The 18,275-nt window shown below is 36.3% G+C and overlaps 2 protein-coding genes across 2 annotated transcripts in view; both read right to left on the reverse strand.

The window, feature by feature from the left end:
* Positions 1-3,488: 3,488 nt before the first annotated feature.
* On the reverse strand, positions 3,489-12,232 carry LOC108695881 (extracellular calcium-sensing receptor). The gene is made up of 5 exons (XM_018224833.1): positions 11,975-12,232; positions 8,315-9,130; positions 7,404-7,625; positions 5,781-5,904; positions 3,489-4,399 (listed from the first exon to the last, which is right to left on the reverse strand). The coding sequence occupies exons 1-5, from the start codon at positions 12,230-12,232 to the stop codon at positions 3,489-3,491; spliced, it is 2,331 nt and encodes a 776-aa protein (XP_018080322.1).
* A 4,923-nt stretch (positions 12,233-17,155) lies between these two features.
* LOC108695882 (extracellular calcium-sensing receptor) overlaps positions 17,156-18,275 on the reverse strand; it is an 11,191-nt gene continuing 10,071 nt past the window's right edge. Inside the window, exon 5 of the mRNA XM_018224834.1 lies at positions 17,156-18,066. Coding sequence (XP_018080323.1) covers positions 17,156-18,066 — 911 coding nt within the window. The remainder of the gene's footprint in view (positions 18,067-18,275) is intronic.

An 18,275-nucleotide genomic window follows, 5' to 3' on the forward strand; every position in this document is an offset into this window, starting at 1 on the left:
TAGCCTGGGCCAATCTATCCTCATAGGCAAATCACTTGCCATGAAGGTTCAATGAGTCAACCCAAAGGCAAAATTTGTAGGACTTACAAGACATTGCAAGGAGAAAGATATTTTTTCAGGCCCAAAGGTCACACCTGCTATGCACAACATATTACGGGGCACATTTACTTAGGGTCGAATATCAAGGGTTAATTAACCCTCGATATTCGACCGTCGAAGTAAAATCCTTCGACTTCGAATATCGAAGTTGAAGGATTTACCGCATTTCCTTCGTTCGTATGATCGAAGGATTTTAATCCATTGATCGAACGATTTTCCTTCGATCAAAAAAAGCTAGGAAAGCCTATGGGGACCTTCCCCATAGGCTAACATTAATGCTCGGTAGGTTTTCGGTGGCGAAGTAGGTGGTCGAAGTTTTTTTTAAAGAGACAGTACTTCGACTATCGAATGGTCGTATAGTTGAACGATTTTTAGTTTGAATCGTTCGATTCGAAGTCGTAGTAGAAGGTCGAAGTAGCCAATTCGATGGTCGAAGTAGCCAAAAAAATACTTCGAAATTTGAAGTATTTTTTATTCTATTCCTACACTCCAGCTAAGTAAATGTGCCCCTACATGTTAGATTTCTAAAGGTTGGCAGTGGACCTCAGAGGACCAGATGTTTTCCATTACGACTATAATAGTCTAAAAATGTATTTTGAGATTGATCATCAATATTGGTAAACCGATCGGTCACCGGTTACCAGTGCACAACTCACATTTCCATATGTTTCTTATTTACCTCCCATGAGTCCAGTTCACTTATACTTAAACATGGAAATTCTGATCTGCAGGAAATCATGTTGTTGATGCCATGGCCCAGTGAATAAACTGCATCTTAAACAAGAATGGCAAATAGTGAGGGTTCCTCATGGTAACCTTTGTGTTCTAGAGATTTAAGAGTTTCTTGGCCTGTGAAATAGAAGGTTCCCTTTATGGGTGCTTCAGTCACATTACTTTATTCTTTTTACCACAAGCAACCAAAACTTGCCAGAAAAGTTTCATATACACATCATTTGGGGACAGAGATGGGTGAATGCTATAAAGGAACTTCCCAAATCCTGGAATTATTGTTAAAGGGAGCTTTAATCCAATTGTTCCATTTAATGTTCCCCAAAACTCTTTGTATGAAAATATGGGTAAAGCCATCAAGCTGGCACTGGCAAACCAGACCTTTCCAGTTATATTTCCTTCAGTTGCTACTTCCATAAAAGGCGTTACTTCTGGCATTGAGCAGTAAAGTAACATAATTGTGGCTGTTCATTTCCTGATCACTTGGAGGATAAAGTGACTGATCTCTGGTGTGTTGTGCCGATATTCTCATAAAAAATGCAACACAAATCTTAGCTGCTTCAATGTCGTTTTTCATGAGCTTACTGCTATAGAGAGCAAAATCATTATCAAAAGCCAGAATTCCTATCCAGGTCCAGTTAAAATGGATCATCAGCATATTGAAATAATAAGATTGCAATTTATCACTCAATATAGTCCTCAGAAATGAAGGAAAACTCATCTTGTCACTTAGATCTGCTAATGCTGACCCATAGCTTATCTGGAATAAAAACAACATATTTATTAATTTGAACATAGTAGTAATCTTGTCTTTCTTAGAAATGAATATGTTGAACATCTTTATAAAGCACACAAGCCATTTCTAACCTCTGAACTAAGTAAAATGACTTACTGTGCATGAAATAATCATACAGATGTAGATATTGGATACACACTGTATAATGGATGCACCGAGCCTGCAGCAAAGTTGAGCAAAGATCTTTTGGAGGAGTTCTCTTTTACTACCATCTGTGCTCCTGCACCCAACACACCCATACCTATCACCTACTTAATAACACCAGTTCTAACAGACATGCTACTGAAAAAGGTGTCAGAGGTCTCTTGGCAATTGTATCAGAGATTGTACCTGAAACAAATAGGCATTGTCCAAACAAGCAGTTTACAAGATACTTGGACACCCGAAGAAAATTATTATTATTATTATTTCGTGCACTGGGATTCCCATAGATAACTATTTTGTGCCAAAACACATATTCAGGAATCATGGTTCTTTTTTTAAATGTAGGATGTTTTATGCAGAAACACTTTATTATCAAAAATGTTCAAACTAAAACATGGGGAGGTCCATTTATATGCATTTTAGTGGTAGAGATTTTTAAAACCACCATTAATGCCATGGAAGTTAAATAAAATATCTAAATATAAAAAGTACAAATGGAAAAAAGCTGAACAATGCTCTAAAAAATATAAAAACCTGTAAAAAAGTTTACATTTTTTTCCATCGAAAAAAGATTTATAAACCTATTAAAAAAAGGTCCAATAGGATCAGAGCAGAGATAATCATAGGTAATGCTGAAATAATGCCCATTGCCCTTTAGAATCAAATTCTATTTTAGTTTAATTATATAGCTCCACTGTGCCCTCAGCAATGGAATAGTTACAACATTTGATCCTTACACTGACTAATTTCTGTGATCTGGCACACCAGGATTAAATTCAAATGTTACACACAAATGGCTTAATAGGTACTGTGATCAACTGCTCGGGTTCAGCTTGCCATTTACAATCCCTTGTCAAAGAAGCTAATTCAACTAGTCCTTCATAATGTAGCATATAATATATATAATATACCCACTCTGTCAGAAACATCATGTAATTTAATTTCCAGGTTATACATTTGTTTGTAGAACATCAACTCTACAGTAATCTTGCAATTATCCTGTAAGGGGCAACTTGAAGTAATGCTGCACTAGGACTTTGCTGTGGAAAGAACATGTAGCATTCTCAGATGCAACTAATAAAAAGCAAATATTTATTGCGACACTCATTTGTAGCATTGAATATCATCATCATTTATTTATATACAACTAGCAAGTAATGCAGCACTTTGCGTTAATTATATCAAACAGGGGGTTTACAATAATTTAACAAATTAGGGTTACAGAATAAAAATAGGATCAGAGGGCACTACTCACAAGAGCTTACAATCTAAACATTTAGGGTACATTTTTAAACATAAATATAGAAATATAAAAATAATTGTCAATTTATAATAAGTTGATGTCTGATCAGTCAAGATGCAATGAATATGCTTGTGATGGGATATGTTTCCCTAAAAGTTGGGAATGGGATAAAGTGATGAAAGGTGAAAGTCAGAGGCAGATTGTAGGTTGTGTGAAGGAGTGTATTTTGAGACCAGAGCTGAGATATAGGGAGGGGCTTCATTGTTAAGGACATTGAATGCCAACGTTGGGAGCTAGTGAAATCACATGCATAGAGGAGCAGCTGATGTGGAATTATGAGATAGATGTGTCTACCATGCACATTTATATTAGTCAGGTATGGAAAAATACAATAATCAGAGAAATGCTATGGAATCCATTAAGATTTGATTGGCTTATATGGTAGTCAAACAGGCACAATCAATTGATTTGGGATTTCTAGGATTGATCTTTTTTAATAAATATATTTCGGTCTTTCTTGTTCATCTCAGGTCTCATAATAATAATGTAGACCTTGGGTAAAAATATACATGTGACTAATCCACTGCTTGAAGACAAAATGGCAAATATCTCCACTGCCACCATGTACTTCCCTGTGGTGCTGAGGTAGGCTGGGATGAAGGAGATCCAAACTGATCCAAATATCAACATACTAAAGGTGATCAGTTTGGCCTCATTGAAACTGCCTGGCAATGTTCTTGACAAATAAGCAACCACAAAACATAAAGTAGCCAAAAAACCCATATATCCCATTGTGCACGAATAAGCAACAGGAGATCCCTTGTTGCATTCCACAATAATGACCCCCATCTTAGATTCATTGTCTGTGTATTCAAAAGGAGGAGAGTGTGCAAGCCACCCAGCACATATAATCACTTGTATAGCTGTGCACACAAGCACCAGGGTGTTAGTTACTCCAGAATTCAACCACATTCTCCTGTTGCTCTTTGGCTGGGTGAGGTTGAAGGCGATCACCACCATCATTGTCTTTCCCAAGATACATGAAATGCACATGACAAAACTGATCCCAAATATAAATTGCCTAAGGATACAGGTTATAGTAATGGGATGTCCAATGAACATTAAAGCACAGAGAGAGCAGAAACACAGAGAAAACAGGAGGAGGTAACTGAGACTCCGGTTATTTGCTTTAACAATAGGAGTTTCTGAGTTTCTTATAAAAATTGCCAGGATGCTGAGAGGAAGGAGAGATCCCACAATTGAGATAGTAGCCAAGGTGCCCCCTAAAATCTCATTATATGACAGAAATTCCAAGGTCCTAAGCCAGCAGACAGTGTGTTTCTCATTTGTCCACATGTCTTTGGGACATCTGATGCAGCTTGTTGAATCTAATAAAACAAATATAATAAGCATCATGCTGACAACAATTACAATTATCAACTAAAATTATGTTGTTGGACAACTATCTGTAGTAACAGTAAATTTAAAAGCATATAAATATATTTATTGATATTTTAATAGAACCAGAACCTGGAAGAAATATTTAGGCTCTTGACCAATTATCTTATTACACTGAAATTGTGCCCTCTGCTTGTTTTAAAGTAATACCGTATATATTCGAGTATAAGCCGTCCCGAGTATAAGCCGAGGTACCTAATTTTACCTCCAAAAACTGGGAAAGCTTATTGACTCGAGTATAAGCCTAGGGTGAGAAATGCAGCAGCTTCTGGTAAGTTTCAATCAAAAAATTGAGGGTTTCTGCTCCCATTGGAGGTGCCAGTGTCTCGTTTTTGGATGCCGGCGACCATTCTTGGATGCTGGGAATATTCTTGGAGACTTTTCTTAGATGCCGGCAACCGTTTTTGCGCTTGACCCGAGTATAATATAATATAAGTATATACGGTAGTTAATTTTGAACCACCCTATCTTCCCCTGCTGGCCATTATTGTGTAGAACTCTTCATATTTTTCTCTGTGGCACCTTTTTTTCCAGTCTCAGCTCCAGAACTGTGTAATTCCTTTAAAGTGGTCTCACTGACTTCTTTAAAATACATCCATCTTGTTTGAATGAACATTTTCCAGACAATGTCAATGGCCATTGGAAAATTTGATATCACATTTTTGCTGTGTTTTTCACAGCAAAAATATGAAACCTGAATTTTGTTGTGATCATTTTATTACAATTCAAGATTTGAGATTCATTAAATAAAAATATCTTAAAAACTTGACTGAAGCTGCTATAGATGTCAGCGGGAAGCAAGTTTCTTTTTTAGGTTTAAGACAGTTGAGATTTTATAGCATCATTGAAAATCAATGGCACATTGCTATTTTCATTTGCACTTTTTATAGTTAACACAAGTGCTCACACAGTGTGGAGTAGTCAAATCTATTTTTTTGCCCTATCGGCTGCTTGAATTCGGCAGAGCTCAGAGTCTATGGCAAGATAATAAATCGGTAGAAATCATTGGTAATGTGAAAACTGATAAGTATATCAGCACTAAATGGGACTTTTGCACAATGGCACAATTTGAAGCAGTAACCAACGTTATCACAAAAAAAGAAAAAAAGGTTTTACAGTTCAGCTTGAATTTTTCACAAAAAAATCATTATGGGTTCAAATTGTGTAGAAGAGGATAAAATAACTAGTGAGCATGAGGATGTTAATAATCTCCAGCAACCATATTTATTCAGTGGAGATACTGCATATGTATGTTGCTTTTCTGAATCAAAATATATAGGGAAACTGAACTAATGGTGTCTCTAAGCTCACCTGTTTCATTTGTAAACTCATTTTCTGAACATAAAATACAGTCAAAGCAGCAGCCAGGCTGTCCCTTCTGTGGAGCCTTTCTGTATCCTGGAGGGCAGCTGGTGCTACATTTAGATGTTGGTGCCTAATGTACAATAGATGTGATCAGAATGCATTCAATTTAAACATGATTATTAAAGATGTTAAAAATACCTTGTTTGTTTTATTGCAAGCATTTAAGACAGAAATGGATAGCCCCATAGGCCAGAGAAGAAAAATCCACATTATCGTGGAGCAAAGCTCACAGAGGAGAGAACAGTGAATTATGAGATCTGATTATTAAAAGTGAGCAACATGCTCAATAACCTGAGCAATCCTAGACTCCAGTTAATGATGATGCATATGATTATAATAATATTAATAGTCTTAGTAATTACTATTTTATCAATAAAAGGAGATGTTAAATTTTTCTAGACTATCACAATTTTGTCCCCAGGGATCAGACATGGTACAGGCTGACTGAAAATGATAACATTACTTCATTTCATATCAACATTTCTGGTGATGATCTATGGTTGTAGATACATGGCTCCATTCATCCCGGGATTGAGAAAGGTGAAGTAAGAAGTATTGTTCCAGCCCATGTTAAAAAATAAAGAGTACAAAGAGTTTATGTTGCAAAGTAATAGAGAAATGCAGGGATATTTTGTAGTACCTACAAGTGCTAACTATTTTAAAAATACAGAAAAGTAGAGAAGAGAGGGTGGAATGAAGTGTATTAAAGTAGAGATTCCAAAACAGAGCCTCAAGGAAGTATTAGATGGGCAAAGCAAGTATCAGAAGAGTTTCAAAAGAAATCTATACAAATAAACATTCAGGGGCTACCCCGTTTATCAAAACCTGATGGATATAAACATTTTATTGACAGCCAGGAAAGCACTTAACCAATTGATTACAATGTTAAAGCACATATACCAAGTTACTGGAATGGTATAGGTGGTGAATGGAATCACAGACTATGTAAAAAGCATTTTTCTGATGTGAGAAATTAGAAATAAACACAGAGACATATGACACGCAAAATCCCTTCATAGATCTACCATCATAGGCCTTAAAAGCTTTTAGTATACAGAGAGCACTTGTATCAATACCAGTAGCAGATGCAACATATAGTCTGTACATTGCCCAGATTGCTTATTCTGAATGATGCATGGACTTAGGGGCATTCTAGGGGATTCAATGTTCGACGCCTACTTTTTTTTGCCCTAAATATATACAAGGAAATGCAATAAAAGTTTGCTCATATCTAGTAACTCACAGCTGACCAGTAAATAAGTGACCAGTAAATGGTACTTGGAGATAAGTTGCTATGAGTTACTAGACCAGTATCAATATGTGCACCTTTTATTACATCATCATTAAGGTGGAGCAAAGATTATTGTCATGTTTTGAAAGCTTTTTGGAGCTTGGGAATCACTAAGAGAATGCTGAGCTCAATCTGAAATGAAAGGGATGCCATAACATCCTCACTAACCATAACATCCTCACTAACCATAACAGTGCCAGCACCTAAGTACCTACAGCATAAATTAACTTTGTAATGTTTTCACTTTCATGGTATTAAACCACATAAGTGCTGCTCACCTGTGTGTAGTCTCCACTCCAAAAAACAGTGTTGTCACTTGTAACAATATGGCTCTCGGGAAATTCTTCTAATGTTGCAAAAGGTACATATTTTGTTTCACCATTGGGCAGTGCTTGCCAATTCACATACTCAAGGTTAAATATCTGGTCCCCATTCTCATCAAAGGCCAACTCCTGGCCAGCAGTGTTTTTTACTTTCACACGCTTTACATATTGTAAAATCTGTAGACAAACAAACATTAAGTACAACTCCTATAAAAATTCTTATAGAGACAATTCTAAAAAGCACATATACCAAGTTACTGGAATGGTATAAGAGTTGAATTGAAACACAGACTATGTAAAAAACATTTTTCTGATGTGAAAAATTAGAAAGAAATAAATTAGAAATAAACACAGAGACATATGGCACACAATACTCCTTCATATTATAATAATACCTACGATCTACCATCCTAGGTTTAAAAAGCTTTTAGTATAACAAAACTGCAATCAGTACTTGGGTTCAAGTCACTGGTTATTTTAATAGGAGCATAATCTTTATCAATAATGATTTCAGACACCAGATGTTAAAAATAAAGGGGGTAATGTAATGTGCACATTTTTGCCCATTGCTACCAATCAGATCGTTGCTTTGAAACAGCTACTAGACCTAGGGGTTACTAGACCTGTAGCAACCTTTGATTACTATCCAGAGGACCTAATTTCTTCACACAGAATATTTTGTGAACTTAAAGGTCTATTCTAGATAAATGAGAAGTCATTTTTGTTAGAATTAAAAAACAGAGATTTTTTTAAATTACACAAGACCTGTTGGCTATATACTGTAGACTTTTGTTTTAGAAGATTGAAACTGGGGGCAGGAATCTACATTCCTAGAACACAAATGTCAATATGTATTTTTCTCTTACTTTCCATGGGTCCAGCCTACTGATGTTTAAACACAGTAATTCTGATCTGCAGGATAACATAGTGTTAATACCATGGGCCAGTGAATAGACAGCATTGTAAACACGAATAGAAAATACTGATGCTCTTTCATGATAACCTTGGTTTGCTAAATATTTAAGATTTTCTTGGCCACTGCAATAAATTGTTCCATTAGATGTTGAATTAGGCACATTGTGACTTCCATTAGCCCACAAACAATTAAAACCTGCTTCCCAAAATGACTTCATGAATATATCCTTTGGGTATAAAGATGGCTGAATACTGTAAAGGAATTTTCCAAATCCTGGGATTATTATTAAAGGTGATTTCACTCCAACTGTACCATTTAATATTCTCCAAAACTCTTTGTATGAAAAAATGGGAGAAGTCATGACACTGCCACTGGCAACCCACACTTTTCCAGTTATATTTACTTCAGTTGCTACTCTCATAAAAGGGATTAGTTCAAGCATTGAACAATAAAGTACCACAACTGTGGCTGTTGATTTCCTGATGGCTTGGATAATGGATAGTGTCTGATCTCTGGTGTGTTGGACTGATATCCTCATAAAAAAGGCCACACAAATCCCAGCTGCTTCAATGTCTTTTCTCAGGAGCTCACTGTCATACAAGTCAAAATCATTATTAGAAGCCAGAATTCCTATCCAGGTCCAGTTAAAATGGATCATCAGCATATTGAAATAATAAGGAATCACCTTGTCATTTAAAGTAGTGCGCAAAAAAGAAGGAAAGTTTATTTTGTCACTTAGATAGGCCAATGCTGACCCATAGCTTATCTGTAAGTAAACCACAAATTATTTTTATGAGAGCAAAAATCATTTACTAAATGATCTTAGTAGTAATATTAAACATGTATTACATCTATATAATCTATATTACATCTATATAATCAACAAATACAGTATAACAAATAAAATGCACCATATGTCAGCTAGTATGATTATTAACATTCACAAAAGAGTGTTATATAGCCTTATATTATTATTATAGGAGATTTCAGGGGGGGAAAAGCCATGACATACAAGCACAAGTTCTATATTTTGGAATCACCCCCAAAATGTTCACAGCTTTGCCTGTAATGATACTTGATAGCATTAAATTGATCAGAAATGATGGTCAATTAATTGACACTGCCATAACATCCTTGGCATTCTGACATGTAGGGTCATTTTTCTATGGTTTTACAGTGAAGCTTGTCTCATGACGGGGGAGAAAACTGAAGTTTATGTATGATTTTGTTTAGATATTGAGTGTTGTGAATGGTTAATCCAACAAACACACACAGGGGCAAATTCACTAAAGGGCAAATTTTCGCCTACAAAGGCTTTGCCTCACTTTACGCCACTTTGCCAGATGCCAATTTGCTACCACTAAGTTAATTCACTAAAACTTGAGTCTTGCCAGCCAAATGCTGGTGAATGCTAATGTTAATTTGTCAGCACAAGCATTTCATTTGAACTTTCACAAAGTTCGTTTCTGCCTGGTGATTTACTTGAGATGGTGCAAATGCTTGAAGTGGCCACTTATTATTAAGAATATTTAAGGAAGCAAAATCAAGGAAAGGAGATCCCCTATAAGATTGAGGAGGATGTAGCTTCATCTTATCAGTTCGCCAGGTCTAAGCACTCTGGCGAAAGAGGTAACATTCTGTAAAATTTGCACTTTATTGAAGTGCGGAGTAACAATCGTCTAAGTGAAAATGCTCCTGGCGAAAGGGCGCAAAGTCTCTTTCGCTAGCCTTGTCCTCTACACCTCTTAGTACCTGTATATTGGTGATGTTCCTGCAGATGGGATTTCTGGCAAATTTTTGCAAGCGATGGCCACTTTGTCCTTTAGTAAATCTGCCCCACAGAGTATAGACATTTTGAAATACTCAACTATAAATCAAGAAAAAAATTGAGCAGGGCTTTTAACATATATATGTAGGGACCCATAGGTTTTACTATGTTCCTATGGCTTTAAATCCCTAGCCTTCCTTTTTCTTAGTTACTAGGCGAAAGCCTATGGGGCAAATTCACTAACCTGCGGAGTTGTAGCGCAGGCTTCGCCACACTTCGCCAGTCGAAGTTTCGCCAGGGCGCCGCTAATTCACTAAAATCCAAAGTTGTGCTCAGGGAGGCGAACGGTAGGGAAGTTGCGCTAGCGTTAATTCGTCAAGGAAAGGAAGTTATGCTAGCGACTCCTAATTTGCATACGGCGCCAAGTTAAAGTACAATGGACGTATATGTAGCAGCAAATACATTACACTACACAAGCCTGGGAATCCTTTCTAAAATAAAATAAAGTTGTTCTATTGCCCTACACATGTGCCCACTGTATAGTTAAGGTGCCATATGTTAGGAAATGTAGGGGGGAAGGAGGGTAACCCCAAAAAAAATTATGTTCGTTTTCAGCCTATCACCCTTAAAAAAGTAAAAGACGCCAGCGTTTTTTGGGACTTAGAAAAAATGTAAACTATTTTTGAAGCAAGTCCTATCTACTCTATTGCACTTCGCCTTGTCTGAGGTGGCGAAGTAAAGTCTGGCGCAAGAGGTAACGTTCAGTAAAATGCGCAAGTTAGTGAATTAGCGTAGTTACGTCCCTTCGCCATAGCGCAACTTGGCCTGGCGTAAGGGTGCGAAGTAGCGCTATAGTAGGTCCACTTCGCTAGCGAATTTACGCCAGCACCCGTAAGTAAAGGAACGAAATGACGTCATGCTGGCGAATTTGTGCTATCGTTAGGCGCTTCGCACTTTAGTGAATTTGCCCCTATGTATCCATTTAAGGATTCACCTATCAGTTATTGGCCAAAGGGTGTAATGACCACTTCCTGCCACACTTCAATATAGCATGTGGAAAGGGGTGGATCTTCGTCTTTGGCTTTGGCTCCTGGTGTCCTTCGAACTAGATTATTCACATTGAGCTGGGTACACCAAGGCCCAGTAAAGCCATCGCCCTAAAGGGACAGCACCTTTAGTGTTTAAGTCGGGGACCAGGAAATCCTGTGAACGAGTTTAACCAGCACAGAATAGTTTATTTAATAGACTCTCTAGGAGAGTAAGCTAAACAGTGTATATAGAAAGAGCAGTTGTGTACTCCATCAAGGATAATAGTAGGAAGCTTCCCCAAGGCTTCCTTGTATGACTTTAGTGGGGACCACAGCGGATAGGGTGTTAGGCTAGAATTCTTCTCCCTAACCACTCCACTGGATGGGATCTGGACCACATAAAGGTGTATCTGCCTGAAGGAATTGATGTACGCTTGACTATTTGCCTTATGGGAGTCACATCTGTAAATGCAGTATCATCCTCCTCTATCTACCCTCCTCTGTGCTATGTTACACCATCCTCATACGTGAATAAACATGTGGTCAATTGCTCTTTGTACAATAAACCATCTGTCGGTTTTCATCATAAAAACCTCCTGGTGTCCAATTAATCCTATTTTTGTTATACAGTAGCCTGTGTGTTATAATTACACTACACCTTGAAGGGAAACTTCCACTTAGTGAAGGCCCTGATCCTGATGTGTGAGTCCAATGTAACCCATGCTCTTTACCATTAGCTGGACACTGGATAGCCCAGATTAGTGTAACATATACATCCGTGAAAAACAAACCAATATAAATATTTATTACTTACCTGAGGAATTCGATACAACCCCAAAATTCTTGCCACTGCAACAGAACTGGAAGACTGAATATCTCCTACTAAACCAGCCACCTTAGATTTCATGTCACAAATATAATTAGGAATCGGCTTTTCCCCACCCGACATAATCTGTAGCGCTCCATTAACAGCCTGCATTTCATTAAAGCAGGAGTCGTATATACGGAAGCCCAGTGTAATGTTTGGCAAAAGTTCTGGATTCTCATTAATCTCATTAATAGCAAAGACCATGGCAAGTACATGTAGATAATAAAAAATAGATAGCCTGAAAATAAATGAAAAAAAAAAAACACATTTTATATAATATACATGAACAAAAACAGATGTGATCAATATTCAGGAATGGGTTCTCTTATGCAAAATGTCAGGCACCTGGGTTTTCTGTAATATTAAGCTCCATGTCTTCAAAATATTTAAAACATTTAAACAGTATAAAAACAGTAGGATTTTTTTTTGCCATCAACATGAATTGATGTTAGTCTAGTTCAAGGTGCAGGTATCGGACATGTTATCCATTATCTGGGACCTGGGGTTTTCCAGGTAATGGATTTTTTCATATAAGTCTACTAGGAAATCATGTAAACATTAAATAAACCCAATAGGCTGGTTCTGCATCCAATAAGGATTAATTATATCTTAGTTTGAATCAAGTACAAGGTACTGTTTTATTATTACAGAGAAAAAGGAAATCATTTTTAAAAATGTGGATAATATGGAGTATCTCGGAGATTTCTATAATTTGGAGCTTTCTGGATAACAGGTTTCCGGATAGCGGATTCCCATACCTGTACAAAGTGCTCTTTAATTATTACATGGCAAAAGCAAATCTGTAAAAAATACTTTCTTATATATGATACTATAGGAAATGGCAATTTCCAGGTACACTGTTAATAAGTTAGGGTTTTAATTTTTCTGTTATTTAATACAGTATACTGTATTTTAAAATTTGGATTTTGATAAATATGACCTGAAAGTCTCCTACACCTTGAGAATCCTGTACTTTCTGTTTAATCCTTCTATAATAGAAATTGTGTAGAATCTTGTCACTGTCCTGTTTCAACTAATTTTTTTTTTCTGGCAATTTGTTCTTACTAAATTCCCTTATGTATACTTATTTATTTTAATCTTAGTTGCATGACACTGGAACTATTAAATGATGCTTCTTATGTCCTTGCACAATGAATTCAAGACTGGAAACTAACACTTTTCTAGATTTTATGTTAAAGCCATCAGTAACTGAACTGATATATAAGGGTGGTTGTCATTATATCTGCATCATGTTGTATACAGTATATAAGATGCACTGGTTCAGACTGATCATCCTAAAGTCAAATTTTTTACACTTTTATCTAAGCTTCCACCCATATTTTCAAAAAAAGTAAAGCAGCGATTTTGTCTATGGTCCAAAATGTTTTTTGAACCAAGCAAGTTGTGAAAACCATCAACAAAAAGCATGTGCTATAACAAGTATAGCACAAAGATGGTGATGGGAAGAATGATTTGGCTATTGCAGGTAGTGTAACGTCTGGTGTAAAAGTCTGGTGGTGTGAGGAACCTAAGATAAGACTAATAACTGATCTGGCTCCTGTGGCAGCACCTATGGAGATTCAAGTCCTCAAGCAATTATCCTATAACAGGCAACTTGAAGTCATGCAAAACAAGGCCTTTGCTGTGGCAAAAGAACATGCAGCATTCTCAGATGCAACTAATAAAAGCGAATATTTATTGTTACACTCCTTTGTAGCCTTGATTGTCATCATTTATTTATATAGAACTAGCAAGTAATTCAGCACTTTGCATTAATTTATAATGAACAGGGACAATAATTAAACAAACTAGAGTTACAGAATAGAAATAGGATCAGAGGGCCCTACTCACAAGAGCTTACACTCTAAAGGGTTAGGGTACATTTTTAAACATAAATATAGAAATATAAAAACAATTGGCAATTTATGATAAGTTGATGTCTGATCAGTCAAGATGCAATGAATATGCTTCCCTAAACAGTTGGGAATGTGATGGGCTATACTTCCCTAAAAGTTGGGAATGCATTGGATAAAACTAACATTTTAATTAACAAAAAACAGCCTTACTTGTTACATTTCCCCCATGAGGGCTTTGTAGCGAAATCTGGTTTGATGTTGCTTGGTTCTAGATACACAGGGATAAGGCCTCCAAATATTATATCTCCATCTTTTTCATAAAGTTGCAGATTTTCTGATGGCAACTTGCAGTCTGAATCTCCTTTACTAATGTAAATATAGCAGCTAAATATCAGCAGCCAGTCCAGCGAGTGACATTTACTGAAATGCAGTAACGACAACAATTAAAACATCACAATTTACATCAAGGGAGCAAATTCATTATTGTACAATGACACTGTAAATGTCAATATCCTTATAATTTTCACTGAGAGTCAATGCTGATTTACTGTACAGGTATGGGACCTGTTATCCAGAATGCCCAGGAACTGGGATTTTCCAGAGAATGGATCTTTCTGTAATTTGGATCTTCATATCTCAAGTCTACTAGAAAATGATTTAAACATTAAATAAAACCCAATAGTCTGGTTTTGCTTTCAATGAGGATTATAGAAAAAGTAAATAATTTTTAAAAAATTGGATTCAATGAATAAAATGGAGTCAATGGGAGACAGCCATCAAATTCTGAGATTTATGGATAACGGGTTTCTGGATATAGGATCCAATACCGGTATTGAATATTTCTGGGTTTATAGTTGGAATATATATATATATATATATATATATATATATATATATATTGGGTAAGGGGGGACAAGCAAAATGTCAGCCTTTAGCAGAGCGAATACACGAACCCTAAATTTCTATGCCCTAAATTCTTCTTGTTATATACTGCTTTTATTCTTTACTATCCTTTATGGCATATGATAAGATTTGTGACAGATAATGAAAAGTGCTTTCCAAAGAAATGCCTGTTTTACTGCAAGGGTGGAAACCAATTATTCAGAAAGCTCTGATTTACAGGAAGGTCAACTTCTGTAGCACTGGCGTAACTGTAGAGGAGACAAATTATTAACATGTAATATGCAAAAGCTAAATAACCAATTACCAGAGAAGCTCCACCAAGAGCATGTTGTATGGCAGAGTGGCACTTATTCCTGGATTGTGATAATAGTAAAGTCGTGCTGTATATATAGCACAGTGATTTCCCCAATGTATCATAATGATAATTATGCCATATTTAGATTATTACAGGGCAATTAAAAGTCATCTTATCATCTTGTTCCTCAGGGTCCACAAAAAGACAACCCTGCATTATGAAAAGTCAGGAGATTTGAGGCCTTAGAGTAAGGAGGTTATTTATTAAAGTCCAAATGCTGAAAACTCCAAAAAAATCGAGTTGTTTTTTTTTACTAGAAAAAGCAAATTTTTTGTGGGAAAACAAAACTCAAATTTTTTGAGATTTATTATACCCCGAGGATGGAAAAAGTTAGAATTCGAAAATCTGTCATCTCAGATCTACTGAGGTTATATATAAGTCATTGGAAGAGGTCCTTATCCTATTTATAAATTTCTATTGTCTGCGTTGGAATTAGCCCAAAAATCCGACTACTTCAGACTTTTCTGGCAAAAATCCACAGCCAAAAAAAATCAGTAAAAGAATTGCATGATTCAGATTTTCACTAGATTTTCACTCATTCATGCTTGTTTTTTTAGCAATAAGGTCCAATTGTGGATTCTAGTTTGGTCAGACTTTTTTTATTTAAATACTCAAAAAATACTATTTAAAATTTGGATTTTGATAAATATTCCCCCAAAGTTTCCTACTCCTTGAGAATCCTGTACCTTCAGTTTAATCCTTCTATAATAGAAATTGTGTAGAATCTTGTCACTGTCCTGTTTCAACTATTTTTTTTTTCTGGCAATTTGCTCTTACTAAATTCCCTTATGTATACTTGTTTATTTTAATCTTAGTTGCATGACACTGGAACTATTAAATGATGCTTCTTATGTCCTTGCACAATGATTTCATGACTGGAACTAACACTTTTCTAGATTCTGTGTTAAATCCATCAGTAACTGAGCTGATATATAAGGGTGGTTGTCATTATATCTGCATCATCTTGAATATATAAGATGCACTGGTTCAGACTGATCATCTTAAAGTCAAGTTTTTTATACTTTTATCAAAGCTTTCCCCAATATTTTCAAAAAAAGTGAAGCAGCCATTTTGTCTATGGTCCAAAATGTTTTTGAACCAAGCAAGTTGTGAAAACATACAACATAAAGCATGTGATATAACAAGTATAGCACAAAGATGGTGATGGGAAGAATGGTTGGGCTATTGCAGGTAGTGTAATGTTTGGTGTAAAAGTCTGGTGGTGTGAGGAACCAAAGATAAGACTAATAACTGACAATCTGGCTCCTATGGCAGCACCTATGGAGATTCAAGTCCTCAAGCAATTATCCTGTAAGGGGCAACTTGAAGCTGAGCAAGGCCTTTGCTGTGGAAAGAACATGTAGTATTCTCATGACACTCCTTTGTAGGGTTGATTGTCATCATTTATTTATGTATAACTAGCAAGTAATTCAGCACTTTGCATTAATTTATAACAAACAGGTACTTACAATATTTTAACAAAGTAGCGTTACAGAATAGAAATAGGATCAGAGGGCCTTACTCACAAGAGCTTACAATCGAAAGGGTTAGGGTACATTTTTAAACATAAATAAAGAAATATAAAAATAATTGATAAGTTGATGTCTGATCAGTCAAGATGCAATGAATATGCTTCCCTAAACAGTCAGGAATGTGATGGGCTATACTTCCCTAAAAGTTGGGAATGAGATGAAGTGATGAGAGGTGAAGGTCAGAGGCAGATTGTGGGTTGTTTGAAGGAGTATATTTTGAGACCAGAGCTGAGATATAGGGAGGGTCTTCATTGTTATTGGCATTGAATGCCAACGTTAGTAATATGATTTGAGAGGAGATTGGGAGCTAGTGAAAGGACATGCACAGAGAAGCAGCTGATGTGGAATTATGAGATAGATGTGTCTACCATACTCATTAATATTAGTCAGGTATGGAAAAATGCAACAGTCAGAGAAATGCTATGGAATCCATAAAGGTTTGATTAGCTTATATGGTAGTTCAACTAATACATTGGGATTTCTAAGATTGATCTTTTTTAATAAATATATTTCTGTCTTTCTTGTTCATCTCTGGTCTCAGAATAATAATGTAAACCTTTGGTAAAAATATACACGCCACTAATCCACTGCTTGAAGACAAAATGGCAAATACTTCCACTGCCACCATGTACTTCCCTGTGGTGCTGAGGTAGGCTGGGATGAAGGAGATCCAAACAGCTCCAAATATCAACATACTAAAGGTGATCAGTTTGGCCTCATTGAAACTGCCTGGCAATGTTCTTGACAAATAAGCAACTACAAAACATAAAGTAGCTAAAAATCCCATATATCCCATTGTGCATGAATAAGCAACAGGTGATCCCTTGTTACATTCCACAATAATTTTGTCCATCTTAGATTTATTGTCAGTGTATTCAAAAGGAGGAGAGTGTGCAAGCCACCCAGCACATATAATCACTTGTATAGCTGTGCACACAAGCACCAGGGTGTTAGTTACTCCAGAATTCAACCACATTCTCTTGTTGCTCCTTGGCTGGGTGAGGTTGAAGGCGATCACCACCATCATTGTCTTTCCCAAGATACACGAAATGCACATGACAAAACTGATCCCAAATATAAACTGCCTGAGCACACAAGTTATAGTAACAGGATGTCCAATGAACATTAAAGCACAGAGAGAGCAGAAACACAAAGAAAAGAGGAGGAGGTAACTGAGACTCCGGTTATTTGCTTTAACAACAGGAGTTTCTGAGTTTCTTATAAAAATTGCCAGGATGCTGAGAGGAAGGAGAGATCCCAGAAATGAGATAGTAGCCAAGATGCCCCCTAAAATCTCGTTGTATGACAGAAATTCCAAGGTCCTAAGCCAGCAGACAGTGTGTTTCTCATTTGTCCACATGTCTTCGGGACATCTGATGCAGCTTGTTGAATCTAATAAAACAAATATGGACAACTATCTGTAGTAAGATTAAATGCAAAAGCATATATATTTATTTATATTTTAATACACAGAACCTGGAAGAAATATTTAGGCTCTTGACCAGTGATCTTATTTAACTGAAATGTTGTCCTCTGATTTTAAAGTAATAGTTATTTTTAAACCAACATATCCACTCATGCTGGCCATTATTGTGTAGAAC

The sequence above is a fragment of the Xenopus laevis genome, chromosome 7L (genome assembly GCF_017654675.1).
Source record: "Xenopus laevis strain J_2021 chromosome 7L, Xenopus_laevis_v10.1, whole genome shotgun sequence".
Taxonomy (NCBI): domain Eukaryota; kingdom Metazoa; phylum Chordata; class Amphibia; order Anura; family Pipidae; genus Xenopus; species Xenopus laevis.